At 41.0% G+C, this 22,596-nt stretch overlaps 1 protein-coding gene across 12 annotated transcripts in view; it reads right to left on the reverse strand.

The window, feature by feature from the left end:
• The window catches only part of LOC140739720 (transcription factor 12-like), a 175,233-nt gene that overhangs the window by 91,525 nt on the left and 61,112 nt on the right, over positions 1 to 22,596 (reverse strand). For all 12 annotated transcript variants that reach the window (XM_073068173.1, XM_073068171.1, XM_073068175.1 and 9 more), the window contains 2 exons: positions 15,881 to 15,957; positions 10,932 to 11,034 (listed from right to left, as the gene is read on the reverse strand). In XM_073068173.1, the coding sequence (XP_072924274.1) occupies positions 10,932 to 11,034; positions 15,881 to 15,957 (180 nt within the window). The remainder of the gene's footprint in view (positions 1 to 10,931; positions 11,035 to 15,880; positions 15,958 to 22,596) is intronic.

Genomic DNA, 22,596 nt, shown 5'->3' on the forward strand with positions numbered 1-22,596 from the left:
TGTTAGTTGTAAGGTTAACCAATTTTCAATACAATCAGGTAACAGTACAAATAAATAGGTCTTTTTCAGGGGTGGGGAGGCAGTGGTAACTAATCAGGTGTTGTAGGGAATTGGTGCCTGGCCTCAGCTATCAATTACATTCTGATCCTATACAAATCATTAAGGTGCACAAGTTCAAATTTTGCCAACTAAAGATTATGCAATTTCAGAATTTGCTAAAGAACTTCCAAGAAAAGCTAATAAAAGACAGATATCAACAGACTGACCACAATTATGTACACGTGCGCATGGTGAAAGCTTTTTTTTTATTTTTAGAGATACATCCGCAATAGGCTGCTCTGGTCCACACTAAGGTACTTTATCGCCAAACTTTAAAAACAGATTATTCAACTAATTACAATTTTATTTATATTATGCATGTTGGAAAGTATGGTTAATACTAATGATAATCTATTTTCCAAGTAGTGTGAAACTGTGGAACTTAAAAAGGTGACATGAAAGGTTTGTATTTGAAATTGATTTGAGAAAAAAATAACTTTTTCTTAGTGTACATGTAGACATGCTTAGCGCGCACTGCTTTAGGGTATTTGTTGATTCATCTTGAAAGGGCAAATAAACTGGAAAGATCAATCCACATCTCCAATGCTTTAGTTGCCCTGAAACAATTCCATCCTTCTGCTGTCATGGAGATGGTGGTCCAAATGCTAGAAGATGGGAATAATATGGATGGATCCCTGTTGGTTGGTGTGGATGTGATGACCTGTTTTTCCATGCTGTATGCCTCCAGGTCAAAACCTGGACTACAGAAGAGCATAAATACAAGAGATTCTGCAGGTATTGGAAATCCAGAGTAACACACAAAATGCTGGTGGAACTCAGTAGGTCAGGTAGCATCTATGGTGAAGAATTAATAGTCAACTTTTCAGGCTGACACCACTTTGAGCAGCTGAACATTGGGTAGAGGGTAAAGAAAACTTGACTGACTGAGAAAACAGGGGAGACAGATGAAGCAAGTAGAAGCAAAAGCAATGGAACATGTTGTCTAATCCAGGCAGCATCATGGTAAATCTTCTCTGCACCCTCCAAAGCATCCACATTCTTCCAATAATGAGGAGACCAGAATTGAACTTAAAATTTCAAGTGTGGTCTAACTCAGTTTTATAGAGCTGCATCATTACCTCAAAGCTCTTGAACTCAACTCCTTGACTAATGAAGGTCAACACAACACACCTTCTTAATCAACCTCTTATTCTCCTTCATTTCAAAGTGAAAAGCTCTAGCTCACTCAACCTATCCTTACAAGTCATGCTCTCCTACCCAGGTAACATCTCGGTAAATCTCCTCTGCTCCCATATCTTTCCTATAATGAGGTGACCAGAATTGAATACAATATTCTAGGTATTGTCTACCCAGATTTATAGAGCTGCAACATTACCCCATGGCTCTTGAACTCAACACCCACCCTCCGACTTATAAGACATCAGAACAGAGTTAGGCAATTCAGCACATATAGGCTGCCCTTCCATTCTATCATGGCAGATTTATCATCTGTCAACCCCATTCTCCTGACTTCTCCCTGTATCCTTTGGTGGCCTGACTAATCAAGAAACTATCAACCTCCACTTTTAATTATACCAAATACCTTGACCTCCACAGCCTCCTGTGGCAATGAATTCCACAGATACACCACCCTTTGAAGGACAATACACTATGCTTTCTTACTATAACTCAGGTGATCACCCAAATGCAATAAAAAAATGAAAACAAAGTTGAAAACTGCAATTTACTTTGTCACAAAACAGTACAGCTGTTAACATGTTGTTAACTTTAACCAATTTCAACCAAAAAGCAAGGGGTGTATGGAGTGTCCAGGGAAGGGATGGTACCTTTGGTGATGGGGATTGTCGTGTCAGTTCTGGGGCAGCTCACTCTCCTTTGGTTCCCACCAGACACTGCGTTCTCACCTGTGGCTCCAAGTAGCTGTTTGCATGTGACAGCAGCCAAGCCCTCCCTGTACACTACTTCAACAGGAGAGCTAAACCAGGTGAGTGCAGCCGGTGGGCTTCATACCACAGTAGGATAGGGATATACTTATCAGATGAGATCTACTTTAAGATCCAGTGGCCAGGAAGGTAGTTCTTCAAAGGGTACGTCAAGGCACCGAAGTAGTTACGGTCATTCACTGCAACTAAGGAAGACCCCAGTTTGAGACGATCCCTCATACCACTGGACACAGACTGGAGGTCAGGGAGATGCAACTATCCCATTGCAACAGCTTTTCTACTTTAAAAAAAACTCTCCTGCACAGGTCTCCTGTCATCGCTAGATACGACAGACAACCAACAGTCAAGAGGCCAATCCACTGTTGAGATATACAAGCACAATATTGTCCCTAGTTCCTCCCCTCCAACTTCACTCGGTAGAATTCCTAGAGGTTGAAATAAACAAAATCCAGTGTTAAGGCCCCAAAGATATTTTCCTTCAACAATGCAAATTAAGACAGTGATATTTTAAAAAAATCTTCCCCTTGGCATCACAAATTAATCACTCAGGGGTAGCAGGTGCAAAGCAGCCACATGGTACTATATAGTTTTCCTAATCCACAGAGAATTCACACATGGATGCTCACGAATTACTCTGCAAATCCTACATGACAAACATCATTCACATATCTTATACTGTCGACTGCAAGTTATTTGCCCATCGTAATCATGCAACTACACTCATGAGCAAAGACACTCCAGGGTGGAGAAGGTTGGAAGAAGCAGCAGTAAGTTGTAAGCTCTGTTATGGGCACTTGCCTTTCCAGTAGTGAGACCATCTTCAAAAGGCAATGCCTCAAGAAGGTGGCATCCATCATTAAGGACCCCCATCACCCAGGGTATGCCTTCTTCTCATTGCTACCATCAAGGATGTGGTATAGGAGCCTAAAGACACACAATTAGCATTTCAAGAACAGCTTCTTCCCCTCTGCATTCAGACTTAAGAATGGACAATAAACCCATGAACACTTTTTTTTTCTTTTTGCACAACTTAACTTAATTTTCATATAATTTCTCATTGACATTTAGTTTTCATTATGTATTACACCATACCACTGCTCAGAAGAATACATGACAAAGAATAACACATGCCAATGATATTAAACTTGATTCTGATTCACCTTGAATTATTTATGCCAAGCTTGCTCTTGAAGTTATTGGGTTTACCTCCCTAACAAAGCCACATAAACATTTCTCGTTACTTATTCTAGTGGGTTCTTTGGAGATCCGAAAATATCGCTTCAAAGTAAATATTATCAAAGTACATGTATATCACCATATACTACCTTGAAATTAATTTTCTTCTCAGAAGGAATACAATAGAATCAATGAAAAGCCAACACAAAATGACAAACGTGCAAATACAAAAAGAACAAAAATACATAAATAAATACTGAGAACATGAGTTGTACAGCCCTTGAAAATGAGTTTGCAGGTGGTGGAATCAATTTAATGTTGGGGTGAGTGAAGTTATCCACGCTGGTTCAGGAGCCTGATGATTTCAACATAGTATGATTGAATTTTGCATTCAGATGGAGGATGAAATAGTTAGATCTAAAACTGGTATATTATGCTTGAACAAGGAAGATTATAACAGGATGAGGGAGGAGTTGGCTAATGTGGATTGGGAGCACAGTCTATTTAGTAGGTCATTTGAGAAACAGTGGAATACTTTAAAATTTCTCAGTGCTCAACAAAAGTATATTCCAGTCAAAAGTAAGGACGGTAAGTGTGGGGAGAGCCAGCCTTGGATAACTAAGGAAATAAAAGATGGTATCAAAATTAAAAGCTCATGCGTACAAAGCCGCAATGAGTAGTGGGAGACTGGAGGATTGGGAAAACTTTAAAAAGCAACAGAGAACAACTAAACAAGAAATAAGGCAAGGGAAGATAGAGTATGAAAGTAAATTAGCACAAAGTATAAAAACAGATAGCAAAAGTTTTTATAAATATATATAGTGGAAGAAGGTGGCTAAAGTCAACGTAGGTCTCTTGGAAGACGAGAAGCGGAAATTGATATTGGGTGATAAGGAAATGGCTGAGGCATTGAACGACTATTTTGTGTCTATCTTCACTGTGGAGGACACACGTGATATGCCAAAGAAGGATGTTATGGATGAAATGGGAGGTGAGGACCTTGATAAAATCAGTCACTAAAGAGATAGTGATGAGCAAGCTAGAAGGCCTGAAGGTAGACAAGTCCCCTGGTCCTGATGGGATGCATCCCAGGGTGCTGAAGGAATTGACAGAGGTTATAGTAGGTGCGTTGGTAATCATTTATCAAAACTCTCTAGACTCTAGGCAGGTCCCGGCAGATACGAAGACAGCAAACATTACGCCACCTTTTAAAAAAGGATGTAGGCAAAAGATGGGCAACTATAGGCCAGTTAGTTTAACATCTGTAGTTGGGAAAATGCTTGAAGCTGTCATTAAGAAAGAAATGCCAAAATATTTAGAAAGGAGTGGTTCCTTTAGACAAATATAGCATGGATTCAGAAAGGGCAGGTCCTGTTCGACATACTTACCAGAGTTCTTTGAAGACATAACTAGTGCAGTGGATAGAGGGGATAAGTACATCGTATACTTGTTTTCCAGAAGGCATTCGATAAAGTGCCGCACAAGAGACTTATAAATAAGATATGGATGCATGGAGTCGGAGGAAGTGTATTGGCATGGATAGAGGATTGGTTTACCAATAGAAGGCAGAGAGTTGGTATAAATGGGTGTTTCTCCGGTTGGCAGTCAGTAGTGCCGTAGAGGTCAGTGTTGGGTCTGCAGCTGTTTACCATTTACATTGATGATTTGGAAGAGGGGACTGAGTGTAGCGTAGCAAAATTTGTTGATGACACTAAACTGAGTAGAAAAATAATTGTACAGAGGATGTGGAGTGTCTGCAGAGGGATATAGATAGGTTAAGTGAGTGGGCCAAGGTCTGGCAGATGGAATATAACGTTGGTAAATGCAAGATCATCCACTTTGTAAGGAATAATAGAAGAGCAGATTATTATTTAAATGGTGAAAGACTGCAGCATGCTGTTGCGCAGAGGGACTTGGGAGTGCTTGTTCATGAATCGCAAAAAATTGGCTTGCAGGTACAACAGGTTAAGAAGGCAAATGGAATGTTGGCTTTCATTGCTAGAGGGATTGAATTCAAGAGCAGGGAGGTCATGCTGCAACTGTACAGGGTACTGGTGAGGCCGCATCTGGAGTACTGTGTGCAGTCTCCATACTTTAAGGATATACCGGCTTTGGAGGCAGTACAACCATACACATGTATACCACCAAAAAAAAATCCTCCAGACCATGGTGCACAGCACTGTACATGCAACTCTCTCTCACACACAGTAATAAAACAAATAACTTAAAAAATAATAAGTGCATTTACCACACACTTCAAATTCCTGGGTGAAAACATCTCTGAAGATCTGTCCTGGGCCCAGCACATTGATGCAATTACGAAGGTGGCACAACAGTGGTTATATTTTGTTGGTATGTGCAATGGCAAAGACTACAGCAAATTTCTACAGATGTACCATGGGTAGCATTCTAAATGGTTGCATCACTGTCTGATATGGAGGGCCCACTGCACAGGATCAGAAAAAGGTTACAGAAAGATGCAAGCTCAACCAACTCCATCACAGGCACTAGCCCCCCCAGCATCAAGGACATCTTCAAAAGACAATGCCTCAAAAAGGCGATATCCATCATTAAATATCCCCATCAACAACATGCTCTTTTCGCACTACCACCATGAGAAAAGAGATACAGGAGCATGAAGACATTTTAGGAACAGCTTCTTCCCCTCCACTGTAGGATTTCCGAACAGACAATGAACCAACCTATGACCACCACCTTAATATTTTTGCATTACTTATTTAATTTAGTGCGGCAGAATGGAGATAAGTCTCTACCAAAGGAGGTGTAAGGTGCCCCTTCCCTCCGCTAGCTTGCAGGTCACCCTTTGGTAAGGTGTAGCACCTACTCAGCCCCTCTGATCTGGGCCACATGAAGCCATGGGAGCAGGTGGTGGACTGTCATATGAGCAACTGATGCACATCACAGATCCCGGTTATTTGACCACTGACGCCAGTTAAACAATCTCTGAAGAGTACTGATAATTGCCAGGGTCACCCATCTTGTAAAGACACTGCCCAGAAGGCAATGGCAAACTGCTGTAGAAAAATTTGCTAAGAACAATCATGGTCAAAGACCATGATCACTTAAGTCATACAACACAGTACATAATGACAAAGATGATGAGATTTAATTTTTACATGTATTTCATATTGTAATTTTGCAGTACTTTTATGCACTGCACTGTACTGCTGCCACATAAAACAACTTTCACAACATGTCAGTGATAAACCTGATTCTGATTGTCCTTCAAGCTTTTTTGCTTTAATTGCAACACTGCATTCCCTGGAGCTTATTTTGTATTAATAAACAAAAAAAGGCCCAGTAACAAATACAGTATTAGTTGTTCCAAATTATTTTCTGTAGTGAAATAGCCTTTTCAGCAAGTCCCTGAAGGTGTTAGTATCGAGCATGTGAGGAATTAGTTTCAAACTGTTTGATTCAGTGGGAAAGTGCTACATTTCCAGCCGGCAATAATAATTTCCAAAGGAGCTCAGAGCAATGGCTCATTAGGGAAAGCTACAGGGCCTGAAAAAAGGTAGCAGACACTCGTCAGGAGGCTAGACTGAAAAGTCACAGCAGAAACCAGATCATAAAACAAAGACAGAGCCTTAATCATAAACACAAGAGATTCTGCAGATGCTGGAAATCCAGCACAACACTCACAAAATGCTGGAGGAACTCAGCAGATAAGACAGTGTCTATGGAGAAGAAGAACAGTTGACATATTGGCCAAAAACCCTTCACTTGGATTGGAATGGGGGAGAAGGTGGGGGAGGGGAAGGAGTACAAGTTGGTAGGTGGCAGGTGAAGCCAGGTGAGGGGAAGGCGAGATGAAATGAGAATATGGGAACTAATAGGTCATAGAAGAAGAAATCTGATAGGGGACAAGAGTGAAGAAAGGGAGGAGGGGCAGCACAGGGAGGTAATGGGCAGGTGAGGAGAAAAGAAGGGGTGAGAAGGGAGCCAGAATGAAGAACAGAAAGAGAGAGGAGTGCAGGAAGAGATAAAGCCGATTCCAATTCATTTTCATTGAAGCAAAATGTAGAATGGATCCGCCTCTTCAGAGGCAGTTTACAAATAAGGTACCTGGAATGGGGAAGGGGCAAAAACAATGTACAAAATAACAGAGCAAGATATTTAGAGTACCTGGCAAAGATCAACATGCATAAAAACACAAGGGATATCAGCACAGCTCAGAGCTAAAATAGCTACTGTAGTCAGAAAGCAGCTTAGGGCTGTCGAGAGAGAATTTTCATTAGTTATGCTTCGTGTATGATGGCATGGGAGCCAATTCAAGTAGAAAATTGCAAGGATATATACCTCTGAGGAACTTTTCCATGAGAAACCAACTGCTTTCCCTTCCCTAATTAGTATGCATGTTCATATTCTAGAATTTACAAGGGACAATGTGCCTTTGACATGTCCCATGGCATCAAGGATCAAAATACAAAGTTCAAGGTAAATTTATTATTAAAGTGTGTAAAACAAACACACACACACACACACACACGCGCAAGTGAAGCCAGGTCACCATACACTACCAAGATTAATTTACTTGCAGGCATTCACAGTAATGAAACACAAAAATCAATGAAAAACTGCATACAAGGATGGACAAACACTGTGCAAAAGACAATAAATGCAATGTGCAAATACACAGAAAAAACTAAATATTAATAAACATTGAGAATCCAAATGAAACCCATGTGGTCACAGGGGGAAAATAATAATATTAATAAATGCCGAGTCCATGAAAGTGAGCCCAACAGTTGTGGAATCAGTTCAACGTTAAGGCAAGTCAAGCTTTCCATGCTGGTTTAGGAAACTGATGGTTGAGGGGGATTAACTGTTCCTGAACCTGGTGGTGTAGGATCTAAGGCTCCTGTACTTCTATCTCAATGCCAGCAACGAGAAGAAAGGATGGCCTAGATGGTGGTGCTGGTGAGGGTCCTCCTGTTGGGAAAGAGTACATCTAGAAATTTTGTGAACAGGCCTCAAAACATCACCAGATATCATCAATGCCAACTTGGAATCCTTGACGTTCCAGTTAAAGATCAGCATTCTAGTTGAGCAGTTGAAGGATTGGATAATCAAAAGTACATCAAGTCAGGCTAATCTAGAACTGTATTTACATTTATTCAGATACAGTGCAGAATAGGTCCTTCCAGTTTTGCCACCCAGCAATCCCTGATTTAACCCTGAACAATTTGTAATGACCAACTGTTACAATTTTGGAATGTGGGAGGAAACCAGAGCACCCAGAGGAAACCCACAGTCACTGGGAGAATGTACAAAATCATGCAGACAGCAGTGGGTTCAGATACTCCGAAATACAGTCCTTGTCTACCTGCACTGTAACTTTTACACTATATTCTGCATTGCATTGTTATTGTTTTACCTTTGACTATTTAAAAAAAAAACTACAAAAGGTTATTCACTCACAAAATACACACAATGATCAGAGAATTACAAAACTGTTAACAATGTCAAATTCAAATATGATTTCTATTATCCACAAGGCATTTAATTCCCTGGAGGGCTCCTTGTTCTACCTCAATGCTCTGTGTAATGATCCGACCTGTATGAATAGTATGCAATGGAGCAGCAAATCATAAACACAAGGGATTCTGCAGATGCTGGAAATCTTGAGCAACACAAAATGCTGAAAGTACTCAGCAGGTCAGGCAGCATCAATGGAGAAGAGTAAGGAGTTGACCTTTTAGGCCAAGACACTTCATCAGGACTGGAAGGGTTCTGCCATGTTTCTTTCTGGTCCTGATGAAGGGTCTCGATCCAAAATGACAATTCCTTACTCCTTTCCATAGATGCTGCCTGACTTGCTGAGTTCCTCCAGCATAATGTTGAACAGTATCCAAGACTGCACCCCTGGATATGTGACAATAATAATCCAATCAATTAACTACAGGGTCAACTCCTTATTTTGGAAGAATTCTTAAGGTCTTAAGCCTCCAACTGCAAGAGCCAACTTTTATTCGAGCACTGGAAAGCCTAGAAAAGAGAACTGTAGATTTGGATTCCAGAAAATTTATTTTTCACCACCTTCGAAGTTTACCAGTTCCTTGGGATGGGCATCAGAGGGAATTCTTTTTGACAAATCTCCCCTACTCTTATCTGGAATGTAGTTCATCAAACCTTGGGCCTGTTTCATCAGTTCTCTATACATGGGACTGGCTACACTGAAAGTGTGTAGGTACAGCTTCAGATAGTGGGTACCCCCCCAAAGCTGTATCTAGTCAGAGTACTACAGCTCAGAAACAGGCCATTTCGCCCATCTAGCCTGTTTCTCTCCCAAGTCCCATCTACTCACACCTGGACCACTACATTCTTCCATAACCCTCACATCCACATACAAACTTTTCATAAATATGGCAGTTGAACCTGTATCCACTACTTCTGCTGGCAGCTCATTCCACACTCCCACCACCTTTTGAGTGAAGCCATGGAGAGGAATAAACAGTCGATGTTTGTTCCTCTCCACGGATGCTGCATGACCTACTGAGTTCCTCCAGCATTTTGTGTGTGTTACTCAGAACAGAAGGACATCCGTTTAGAACAGAGAGGAGGAGGAGAAATTTCTTTAGCCAAAAGCTGATGAATCTGTAAATTTCATTGCCATAGATGGCTGTGGAGGCCAAGTCACTGGATGTATTTAAAGCGAAGATCAATAGGCACTAAATTATTAAGGTCATCAAAGGTGATGGGGAGAAGGCAGGAGAATAAGGATCAGAGGGAAAATAAATCAGCCATGATGGAATGGTGGAGCAGACTCAATGGGCCAAATGGCCTAATTCTACTGCTAGGTCTAATGGTCTTCAGCTTCTCCTTAAATTTTTTAAATAAAATCATGAGACTATAGCAATAGGAATTCTAATTCAACGTCAAATGGGCCTTAAAAGTGGTAGCATACTGGATGTGTGTATACAAGCACATGGGAGCCCCAAGTTCACTTCCCAAAATCTCTTGGGAAACAGAATTTTGTAGTATGATCATACACAGTGGTTCAATTACAGGATATGCAGAGAGTTCAAATATCACCACCTGGGAACTTCCTAAGCCTTACTGCTTTCTAAGACTTAATAGCACAGTTCTAGTGATTTATCTACAGAAGGATGTGGCTCAATACTTGGATACTTTATAAAAATCTGAATGATTACGAGCTGCTTAAACAATCTCTTTAGACAGAAATTACATCTATTGCTTCACACTTCAGGCTAGACAAATCAGGAGGCATAAGCTGGAGGAATGTCAAGGCAGAAAACAAATCCATTAAGGCTTCTGTAAATACCAAATGCTTCTGGCTTTTGACCTGCCTGCAGGTCACCACCTCAGGCTTAGAGCTGAAGATGCCATCTTTGTTAATTCACCACGACATTAACTTCCTACTCCTCAGCCAAAAAAATCAAGATTGTTGATCTCCTTGGAAAAGCTGCCTCACCATTCTGTTCAGCATCCACACTGACCATGCAGTAGCTGCCCTTTCTTCACTGCTGTACACATTGCGTTCAATTTCTACCATCAGATTAAATGATTATTAATTTATTTAAAATGCAATTAAAATGGTTGATCCCAACCACCTGCCAATAATTTATTTTATTTTGGGATGGCAAAGTCTGTGCTCAATCATGGAGGGAAAAAAACTCAAAAGTTCTGCAGCAATAACACCACACCCCAGAAATTTGAATAAGTTTCTCTTTCAGAAAATTTAGGAAGTAAAGATCACTTCATTCTCACCAACGAGACCGGAGTTCATGAAGGATGACGAAGAAAGGCCTTCACCTGATGACAACTCCCTGTTTGGTGTATGATCGCTGTAGTGGGAACCCTCACCATAGCTCTGTTTGAAAAGGGAAAGAAAGATAACAGGATTGGAAAACATACATGGCAGTGAAGGGTTTCAAAGCTGTAAACCCAAAACACATTCCAAGTTTTAAAAAAGCATTGGCATCCAAAAACAAGTGTCTCAGTCCGAAATGCTTCCTCTATTCCTTTCATTGATGTTGCCTGACCTGCTAAGTTCCTCCAGCATTTTGTCTGTGTAACTCTGGATTTCCAGCATCTGCAGAACCACCTGTAGTTACAAACTTCTGTGCCAGTGTTTTTTTAATATAAAATATTCTTCTTTTTCCCTAGCAGAACAATGCACAAGCAGACAGGGGAGACAGTAGAAGTTGGAATCTGCAATATGCTAGAGGAACTCAGTGGGTCAAGCAGCATCTGCAGGAAGAAAGGAGTTGTCAACATTTTGCATACAAACCCAGAAGAGTGCAGTTATTTTCCCCAAGCAGTGAGGCTGATTCACACCTCCCCCCACTAACACATCCTTCCACATCCCCAACCACAACTTGATAATTTTCTATGTATAGGCACTGCTGTACCAAACCTCATGTTATGAACACACAATTAATGTATAAGCACTATGTATTTATATTTATTGCATTTTTTATTATTATTGTGTTCCTTTTCTCAGTGTTTCTTTTGCACTGCATCAGATCCAGAGTAATAATTATTTTTTTCTCCTTTAGAATTTTAGACAAACTTAAATTGTAAACAATGTTAAACAGTGTCCTGACAGAGGGTTTCAATTCAAAACATCAATCAATTCCTTCCCTCCAACAGCTGCTGCTCAAACTGCCAGCAGACCCAGTGCACTAAGACTGGATGCTTTTAGGTAAAGCCCCCACCAGATACAAAATCCATACTTTTTTCTTGCTGTTGTATCAGGAAGGAGTTACAGGAGCCTCAGAACCCACATCCTCACGTTCTGGAAGCTATTACCTCTCAACCATCAGACTCCTGAACCAGAGGGGATAACTTCATCCAACTTCACTCACCCCAAAATTAAATTGATTTCACAATGTATGGACTCCATCGCATGCTCCCGATATGTATTGCTTATTTTTTATTATTTTCTTTTGTATTTGCACAGTTCGCACGTTGATTGTTTGGCCTGGCTGCAGCTTTTCATTGATTCTGTTGTGTTTCTTTGTATTTACTGTGAATGCTCGTAAGAAAATGAATCTCAGGGTTGTATATAGTGACATATGTATGTTGATAATAAATTTACTTTGAACTTTGAAGGTATATGGAGGAATTTAAGGTGGGGGGTTATATGGGAGGCAGGGTTTGAAGGTCGGCACAACATTGTGGGCCGAAGGGCCTGTAATGTGCTGTACATTCTATGTATGTATGTATGTATGTATGTTCTATGTTCTAACTTCTGAACATTGATCCCAAGTCACAGCATAGAAAGGTGTTCTCCAATCTGGGCAAAGTACTAAGAAAGATTTTCCAATGTAAGTATGGATGCAACGGTAGTGTAGTGGTTAGCATGTCATTACAGCCCAGGGTGTTGAAGTTCAGAGCTCAATCGCAGTGTGGCTGGAAGGGTCTATTCCCTTCTGTCTCTCTAAATAAATTAAATAAATAAACCTTGAAAGTTGATGCTGGCTTACATCTGGTGAGAGGTGAACAGGTCCTGATCAATGATCAACTTCATTCATCATATACAACTAACTACACATATTGGGAATTTATAATTATACTTAGTTGTAGAGCACTTTTCACACAAATGTAGATCAAAGTGCTTTACAATGGGATAAAGCACAAACATGAAAATAAAATAAAAACAAACATGAAAATTTCCTCTGGTCTCCAGCCAAAAATGTCCAGTGACTATTCATCTCCATAGATGCCTGACCTGCTGAATTCCTCCAGTATGTGTAACCCAAATATTTGTTTAGATTGAAGCAGTTACACCTACTCTTCTGATTAAGACAACATTCTCAAAGTTCAAAGTAAATTTATCAAAGTACATATAGGTCACCAAATATTACCGAGCTTCATCTTCTTGCAGGCATTCATAATAGAACAAAAAATAGATGCAATGAATAACTACAAAGACTGACAACATTGGAAGTAAACCCATAGGTTATAGAACCAGTTCAGAGTTGTGTTGAGTGGAATTATTCATGCTGGTTCAGGAGCCTGATGGTTGAGCAGCAATAACTATTTCTGAACCTGCTGGTGTCCGCCTTGATACTCCTGCACCTCCTTCCTGATGCAACAATGAGAAAAGAGAGAAGCTTGGATGGTGGGGATCCCTGATGATAGATTCTGCTTTCCTGCTACAGAGCTCGGTACTGAAGTGCTCAGTGGCGATGAGGGTTCTACCTGTGATAGACTGGGTTGTATCCACAACTTTTTTGTAGGATTTTCCATTCCTGGGCATTGGTGTTTCTATACCTGGCCTAGTCAGTGTACTCACCATTCTTCCATTCTATTACATACTAGATGTTACATACACTCCATGGCCACTTTATTAGGTACAGAAGTAGAACCATGCTGCTGCAGGGTCTACTGCTGCTTCGGTAAACCATCCACTTCAAGGTTCAATGCTTGTGCATTCAGAGGTGCGCTTCTGAACATCAATGCTTTGTAATGTGGAGTTATTTGAGCTGTTGTTGCTTTCCTGTTAACTTAACAAGGTCTCTCTCAGTAACAAGGCATTTTCACCCCCAGAACTGCAGCTCACTGGATGTTTGTGTTTTGTTTTTCACACCATTCTTTGTAAACTCTAGGGACTGTTGTGTGTGAAACATCAAAGGAGAGTAACAATCTGAGAACAATCATTCCACGGTCAAGATCACAAATCACATTTCTTCCCCAGTCTGATGTTTAGGTTTAACACAACTGAACCTCTTGACCATGCCTGCATGCTTTTATGCATTGAGTTACTGCCACATGATTGGCTGATTACATATTTGCATTAACGAATTGGCAAGTAATATTGCACTTTTGGAATATAGTTTTTTCTTTACTACAATGAATACTATCAATTAAATCTCTTCTTCTAGCAGATGCTGGAGGAACTCAGTGGGTCGACCAGCATCTGTGATGGTGGTGGGGTGGGGGGGGGGGGGGCGGGGGAGACAGATGAGGAAATGTTAACATTTCAGGACGTGACCCTGGATTATGACGAGAGTTTTTAAAAAGGAAACATGGGAACAACAGCTCCTGCAAGTCAGATGCCAAGGCACTGGGAGTTCCAAACAAAAGTGATTATCAGATGCTTGGATGCCAACTCCTTTGCACACGATAAAATTGGGCGACACGATAGTATAGCAGTTAGCATGGCACTTTATAGCGCCAGCAACCACCAATTAGGGTTCGATTCTTGCCGCTTTCTGTAAGGAGTTTGTATGTTCTCCCTGTGACCACCTGGGTTTCCTATAAGTGCTCTGGTGTCATCCCACATTCCAAAGGTGTGCAGATCAGGGCTAGTGAATTGTGTGCATGCTATATTGACGTGGTGATACTTGCAGTTGCCCAGCACAAACCTTCCTGATTTGACTTAAATGACATATTTCACTGTGTTTCGATGTTCATATGACTAATAAACCTGATCTTTTCTTCTCTAATTTTCATTTTGGAACAAGTGAAAAATGTTATCGCCAATTCCTCTGGTGGCAGTATGCATAAACTTTAATTCCCTCAGATCTGAAGGAGTGCTGTTTGGCAGACTTAAGCAGCAAGCCAGATTGAAAAGATTAGGGTGTTGGGACTGGAGGCAAGGGAAGGGCTGGCGTTCAGTTTTCTGCCCCACAAGGTTTCCCTGTCTCTGTGCTGAACTGAGGCTGTGGCCTGCAACTAATGGGATCTTGGACTGGCTGCGGCAATGAAATGGCACCATGGCTGTGGACTCAGTCTCAGCATCAGTACCAAACCTTTTTGGATGGTAGCTACAGAAATAATACAAAGGTGCAACTACTGGAAATCTAAAATGAAATGACATGCTGGAAACACTCAGCAGGCCAGACACTGTGGAATCCCCAGTCATTCAGGTGGTTGAATGAAAACACAGCGCATCTCCATGCTGTAACTTGGAAAAAATAGGGTATTTTCTGACTTAAAAAAACACTCTGGGTAGATTATTCAGTTCAACTCGTGTTTATGTTTGTAATGCTCTGTAATGTTTCACTCCTAATGTAATGGCCTCTCTGAAGTGTTTCACTGCTAAGGTAATGGTTTCTTTGTAGCAGCAATGTTTGGGTTATGACTAGAGATAACAGGACCTTTGGAATGTATGTTAGCCAATGAGAGGCATGTTGTTCTTTCTTGTGGGTCTGGAAGCAGGGACTTCACAGTCTTCTGTGCCAAGAGATGAAGAAAAAAAGATGCGAGTGGAGAGAGTTGGTAGACTGCCAGAGGGAGTGGACTAGGAGCGAGGGTCTGAAGGTCGGCGGCACTCGGAGGTCGATTGGAAATGACTGGATGAATTGTGAGCTCCAACATGCGCATTAGACTGTTTCATTAAAATGGGCCCTTTTTTCTTATTTTCTTTACTAACCCTATAGTCAGATTAAGATTTATGAAGTTCACTCTTTTAATTGCATATGGTGTACTGTCTGATATTTTGCAGTTGGGATTTGTAACCAGGCAACACATCATACAGCATCCACACAAATGAGATTTCTCAGTTTGGCTGGGCCAGAGGCTGTCTTCCCCTAGACAAAGATGAGCTGGCTGAACCAAAGGGTTACATGTAGAACCGGCATAGAAAGCATTAGATTAAGGACAGCTGATAAGGAAGATTCAGACAGAAATGGGCCCTTTGGCTCAATACATTCATGTCAACTTCTCTGCCCACCAAAAGCAAGAAGGGGAAAGCAAGGCAGACTTACTCTTGGTTGTTCGTAGGTTGGACTACTGCCCTGTCCACTTCCTGCCCATGGGCCAGTCCCTGTTCGCTCGTCCAGGCCTGAAGGGTTTAAAAAAAAGATTTAAATCAGTAGGATATTTAAACAAAATCAGATATTTCCAAATCACCAAAAGTGGGAGAACAGTTTACAGTCATCCCTTGGTGTCCGTGGGGGAATGGTTCCAGAACCCCACCCCCGGTGGATACCAAAATCCGCAGATGCTCAGGCCCCTTATATAAAATGGCTTAGTATTTGTATACAACCTACGCACATCCTCCCATATACTTTAAATCATCTCTAGATTACTTATAATACCTAACAAAATGTAAATAGTTGTTACACTGTATTGTTTAGGGAATAATGATGCTTTGGAGGAGGCTCAATAATACTAATGTCAGGATCTGTGGAGTTTGAGGGCTGAGGATCTTCAAGTGTTAATGGTCGAGGCTTCACAATTGCAGATGCTTTAGTTAGAAAGCTAATTGTTATAGGAAGCTTTCTTTTTCTTTGCATCATCAAACAAATCTTGCAGTGGTTGTAGGCATGTTGTTATCCCTCGGGTGACACGGAGGCTTTGTTCCAACGAAGGATCGTACTCGAGGATCATATCCTTTAACACTTGTGCCTGTTGAAAAACTGCTGCAAATTTTTCAAATGTCCAAATTGATGGCTGTGCCTCCTCTAAATCTACTGCATCATCTTCTGTAGAGGATTTCAGCAGACCTTCGAGTTCCTTGTTGGTTAGGGTTTCTCTATGTTCTTCTATGGGAACAGAAGGCTGACTGTATAAACAAGAGATTCTGCAGATGCTTGAAATCCAGAGTAACAGATACAAAGTGGAGGAACTCAGGCCAAGCATCTATGGACAGGAATAGTCTTCAGGCTGAGACTCTTCATTGGGACTGTAGTCCTGACGAAGGGTCTCAGCCTGAAACTTAAGTTTATTTCTTGAGAAAGCGATTTAGCTTGATGAGGAGTCCGTACTAATTCTCTGCAAGAGCAGTTCATCTTGCTCTCACCACTCTGCCCTTCAATTAAGAACAGAATTAGTTAACCATTTGGTGAGCCACCTGAATGCAATTGTGGGCAATTTTTGATTCCAACAGCTTTTCCTGTTTTCTGTGAACCTTGATACCCTCTGCACTTGGAAATATATTCAATGACTTACCCCTCTACTAACCCCCTCTGTGGTAATAAATTCTAACAGGTCACCATCCCTATTGATATCCCAATATCATGCCCCAATATTGGCCATGGGGTTCATACCACCAATGTCTCAGATTCATAATGAGCATAACTCTGAACAGTTCAGTTGGAATTGATTCCCCCCACCACCACCAATTAAACCACAACCACTCAAATGTCTTAAAAAAAACTCATTAACAGATTAACACAGTCTAATACGACATGTATCAGCTACCTGCACTGGTAGGACAGTATAAAATATGCCAGGGAAAATGAATTTATTTTGAGGAATCCATTGCAACAACCTGGCAATCAGAATCAACTTTATTATCACTAACATAATTAAATGTTATGAAAATTGTTTTGTGGCAGTACAGTGCAATGCATAAATTATATTAAAACACAAACACACACACAGTAGTCAGAATCAAAATCAGGTTTAAGATCACTGGCATGTGGCATAAAATCTGTTTTGCAGCAGCAGTACGGTGCAATACACAATTTAAAAGACTACAAAATTACAATTTTATTGATACATATAAATCTCTCATTATATACAAGTAATGCAAAAAGAGCAAAATAATGAGGTACAGTACATAAGTTCATTGTACATTCAGAAATCTGATGGCACATGAGACAGCAATGAGATAAGGGCATGCCCTGGGTGATGGGGATCCTTAATGATGGATGCAGCCTTTCAAAAAAAAAACTTTGCATAAGTGTGAACAAAAGAACGTGAGGTAGTGTCCATGACCGTTCAGAAATCTGATGGCAGAGGGGAAGAAGCCATTGCTAAAATGTTGATTGTGTCTCTTTAGGCCCCTCTGCCTCCTCTCTGAGGTCAACATGCTTCTCCTCAAAAGGATGGGTGTACTTGTATTCTACCACATCAGTACGTTTTGGATAACGAAAACTACAAGATTCTAATTAGAATTCGGGGGGGGGGGGCGAATCCTTCATAAGGTGGCACTGTAACAGTCCCTTTACAGCATCAGCGATCATTGATCATGATTTGATTGAGAGAACACATGCTGTCATGGGAGAATGCACAAATTCTTTATAGACAGCAGCAGGAATAGAATCCCATGTCCTGGGCAGCAGATAATGTAGTGGTTAGCACATGCTTTACAGTACAGGTGACCTGGATTCATTTCCTCCCACTGTCTGTAAGGAGTTTGTACGTTCTTATGACCACGTGGGTTTTCTTCCCAGTCCAAAGACGTACTGGTTGGTAGGTTAACTGGTTATTGTAAATTGTCCTGTGATTAGGCTAGCCTTAAAAAGGTGGCATATCTCCAACATTACTGACCCCCATCACCCAGGATATGCCCTCTTCTCATTACTACCACTAAGGAGGTGGTACAGGTGCCTAAAAACACACAATGTTTAGGAACAGCTTCTTCCTCACTGCCATCAGATTTCTGGATAGACAATGAACCCATGAACATTACCTCAATTTCCCTGCCTTTTTACACTACTTAATTTAATATATACTTACTGTAATTCATAGTACATATTCTGTATTGCAATGCATAGTACATATTCTGTATTGCAATGCATAGTATATATTCTGTATTGCAATGTACTACTGTCACAAAACAACACATTTCACAACAAATGCTAGTGATATTAAACCTGAATCTGATTTTAAACTGAGAGTGTCTCTATATGGATTCCAACACAAAGGTTTGGTAGTTCATTAAGTAAAACACAGTAATACAATTTGTTTTGTAAAGCAAGGCACTACTATGTTTTAGCCGCATTTCTCAGACTTTTCTATGGGTTTGATGTTCATTCATTGTAATGCACCAAAGCTCAATTATAAAGGTATTTCCAGACTGAAACAAAAAGTAATGCACAAAATGGCCAGTTCATGAAGCTTACAGCAGCATGCAACATCTGTTCTGTTTACATTTCAGAAGTATCTCCATGCCTGAGCAAGTCTGGTCCCTCCATATTCAGGCAGAATGGTTTCACCATATTAACTGGCTGGATATGATCATTTTTTAAACATAATATTGTGTAGATGCTGGAAATCCAACACAATACACACAGAATGCTGGAGGAACTCAGGTCAGGCAGCATCTGTGGTAATGAATGAACATTCGACATATCGAGCCGAGACCCTTCATTATTGAGGCCTACAGAATTGTGCAAAAATCTGAGGCATACAGACAGACATACTTTATTGATCCTGAAGGAAATTGGGTTCCGTTACAGCCGCGCCAACCAAGAATGGTATAGAAATATAGCAATATAAAACCATAAATAATTAAATAATAATAATTAATCATGCCAAGTGGAAGTAAGTCCAGGACCAGCCTATTGGCTCAGGGTGTCTGACACTCCGAGGGAGGAGTTGTAAAGTTTGATGGCCACAGGCAGGAATGATTTCCTATGACGCTTAGTGTTACATCTCGGTGGAATGAGTCTCTGGCTGAGTGTACTCCTGTGCCTAACCAGTACATTATGGAGTGGATGGGAGTCATTGTCCAAGATGGCATGCATATAGCTCGGGTGCCCAAGACTCTTGCACAGAGCTGTAGTAATTTTATGTACTGCACTATACTGCTGCTGTATCAAAAAAAAATCACGACACATGTGAGTGATGATAAACTTGATTTTGGTATGGGCCTCTATTGTGGACTGAGTGGGAAGGGGACAGGGAGAGAGGAAATCATGGTTGGGAAAAGGGGTAGGGAGAGGGAAGCGCCAGAGAGACATTTTGTAATGATCAATAAACCAACTGCTTGGAATCAAATGACCTAGCCTAGTGATTCAAAGCTGGGCATGTTTGCAAGCACAACAGCCCCACACCCAACACTCCTCTGCCACCTGTCCAATACCTCTACCGTCACTCCCAATATTCTTTGCTCCAGCTGGATTTAGAAACTCGCTCTCCACTCCACATTGACAAATACAGTAGTGTGCAAAAGTCTTAGGCACCCTAGCTATACATGTGCCCAAGACTTTTGCACAGTATTGTAGATGCTGCCTGACTTGCTGTGCTCCTCCTGCATTGTGTATCACCATTCTTTACTCAGCTCCTAGATCCAACTACTACTATTGTTCCTTGCAAAAGTTTTTCCGGAGATGTTTCTGGAGTTATGATGCCACCTTTCGTCACTGCTTCCACTGCAACTTTTCCCACCATAACATGAAGAAAGAAGAAACTTTTTGAATGCCTGACCTGTCATTCCTACCCCATCTCTTCAAACAAGTTCGCAAAATTAGACTGCTCGCCCCGCAGTCTCCTCTTTCCAGCTGTCCTATACAAAGATAACACAAGTACTCTGAAAATCTGCAAGATTTTCCTGCAGCCAACACCAACTCACCCTCAATTCTCTATACATTTGTGGTAACTGGCATCACGGTGGGAAATGGGGGGGGGGGGGGGAGGGGGAAAGAGCAAGAAGCTGGCAGATAAATGGGAGAAAGGCAGGCCAAGTAAAGAGTGAACAAGGCTGGGCAAGTGGGTGACTGGTCTATCAAAAGAAAGCACATGTATAATGAATCACTGGCAAGTGTTATCAATGGACATAGTAAAGGGTTGGGTTTGGAGTGGGTCAGCTTACTAGGAAGTGGTAACCACAACACATGCTATTAATTTTAACTCAAATTGAAATCAGTTTATACCAAGTATCAAAACACCAAAATGTTATTTCTGGAGATTCTTGATAAAACTATGAACATTTTATGCATTAATACCTGGCAGACCATTCATGATCTTTTAACCTTACAGTAAGCAACAATCTGACGATAATGTGCCAATGTTTGAACTGTTTCCCGCCTCATTGCTACCATCGGAGAGGAGATGCAGGAGCCTGAAGACATACTCAGCGTTTCAAGGAACAGCCTCGTCCCCTCTGCCATCAGATTTCTGAATTGACAATGAACACATATACACTACCTCACTATTTTAGAACAGGAATTTCTCTAGCCAGAGGGCAATGAATCTGTGGAATTCATTGCCACAGGCAGCTTTGGAGGCCAAGTCCTTGGGTATATTTAAAGAGGAGTTTGATTGGTTGTTGATTAGTAAGGTGTCAAAGGTTATGGGGAGAGGGTGGCAAAAAAGGGGTGGGGTTAATAAATCAGCCATGATGGAATGACAAAATAGACTCGATGGGTCTAATTCAGCTATGTCTAATGGTCTTCTTTATTCCCATTTTTGCACTATTTTTTATACATTTATTATAATAGTAATATTTTTAATGTATTGCTACTGCAAAACAAAGTGATAGCAAACCAGTTTCTAATTCCTCATTTTCTCCTATAAATGTATAAGATTTAATAAGAGTAAGCAACCTTGAGGTACCACAATAAAAAAACGTATTCTGCATTTTAATCTCCCGTTATCTCCCATGGATGATTCCCTTGCTTCAAGAAAATGGGCAAAAAAACTACCAACCCCAGTAACGTTCCCTTTTCCAACACCACCTCCACCAGGTAGAAGATACAAAAGCTTGAACAACATTCAGTATTTTCAAGAAAAAAAAGATTTATATGTCACCCGTACATCAAAATATTCACTGAAATGTGTTACTGGTGCCAAATCTAATCAGTGAGGGGTGGGCTGTGGGCAGCCCACTAGTATCACCCCACTGCAGGTGCCAACATAGCGTACCTACCATTCACTAACCCTGACTGTATGCCCTTGGAATGTGGGAGGAAATCAGAGCATCTGGAGGAAATCCACACAGTCACGGAGAGAGCGTACAAACTCTTTGCAGATAGCGACAAGAACTGAACCCCAACTGGTGACTGCTGGCATTGTAAAAGTATGCACTAACCACTATGCCACCGTGCCAGCACTTGTGACAAAAATAAACTAATTCCAATCCAGTCAATTGGCTTGAACTTGGAAAATGCATGAGTTACACATATATTTAATTATTGAGGTACAATGCAGAATAGGCCCTTCCAGCCCTGCTGCCCAGCAACCCCCAATTTAACCCTAGCCTAATTTCAGGAGAACTGATAATGATTAATTAACCTATCAACAACTATGTCTTTGGACCATGGCAGGAAACAGGAGCACCTGAGTCGTTGGCTCTGTAATGCACTGTGCTAATCATTACGCTCTCGCGCCGCCCTTTGTCTTGGGGGAGCTCTGCAGGTCAGGCAGCTACAGAAAGTCTTCTTGGTGAAAAAACTTCAGTGTACAGGCTTTTCTAACAAATTAACCATTTCTGTTCAAATGTTAACATCATTCTAACATAGGGAACATGGCAACAATTTGTATAAGCATTTGTTTAACCCAAAGTATCAAACAGCAAGCAACCACTCCTGATGTCCACCCATTGTGTGACAGGCTACATAATGAATCTGGTACATCAATGTCAACTTGGGGAAAGGTTAAAGTCAAAAGATAAAACACCTGCTCGTGACATTTACTGAACAAGACTGAATTCACTGAAGGTTATGGGAGCGTAGTAGACAGAGAGCAAGATCTTTCAAGTCTATTTGAGCACTAAATGCAGGCACAATGGCTCTTAGCTTCAAGTGGACAG

The sequence above is a fragment of the Hemitrygon akajei genome, chromosome 16 (assembly GCF_048418815.1).
Source record: "Hemitrygon akajei chromosome 16, sHemAka1.3, whole genome shotgun sequence".
In the NCBI taxonomy this organism is placed as follows: domain Eukaryota; kingdom Metazoa; phylum Chordata; class Chondrichthyes; order Myliobatiformes; family Dasyatidae; genus Hemitrygon; species Hemitrygon akajei.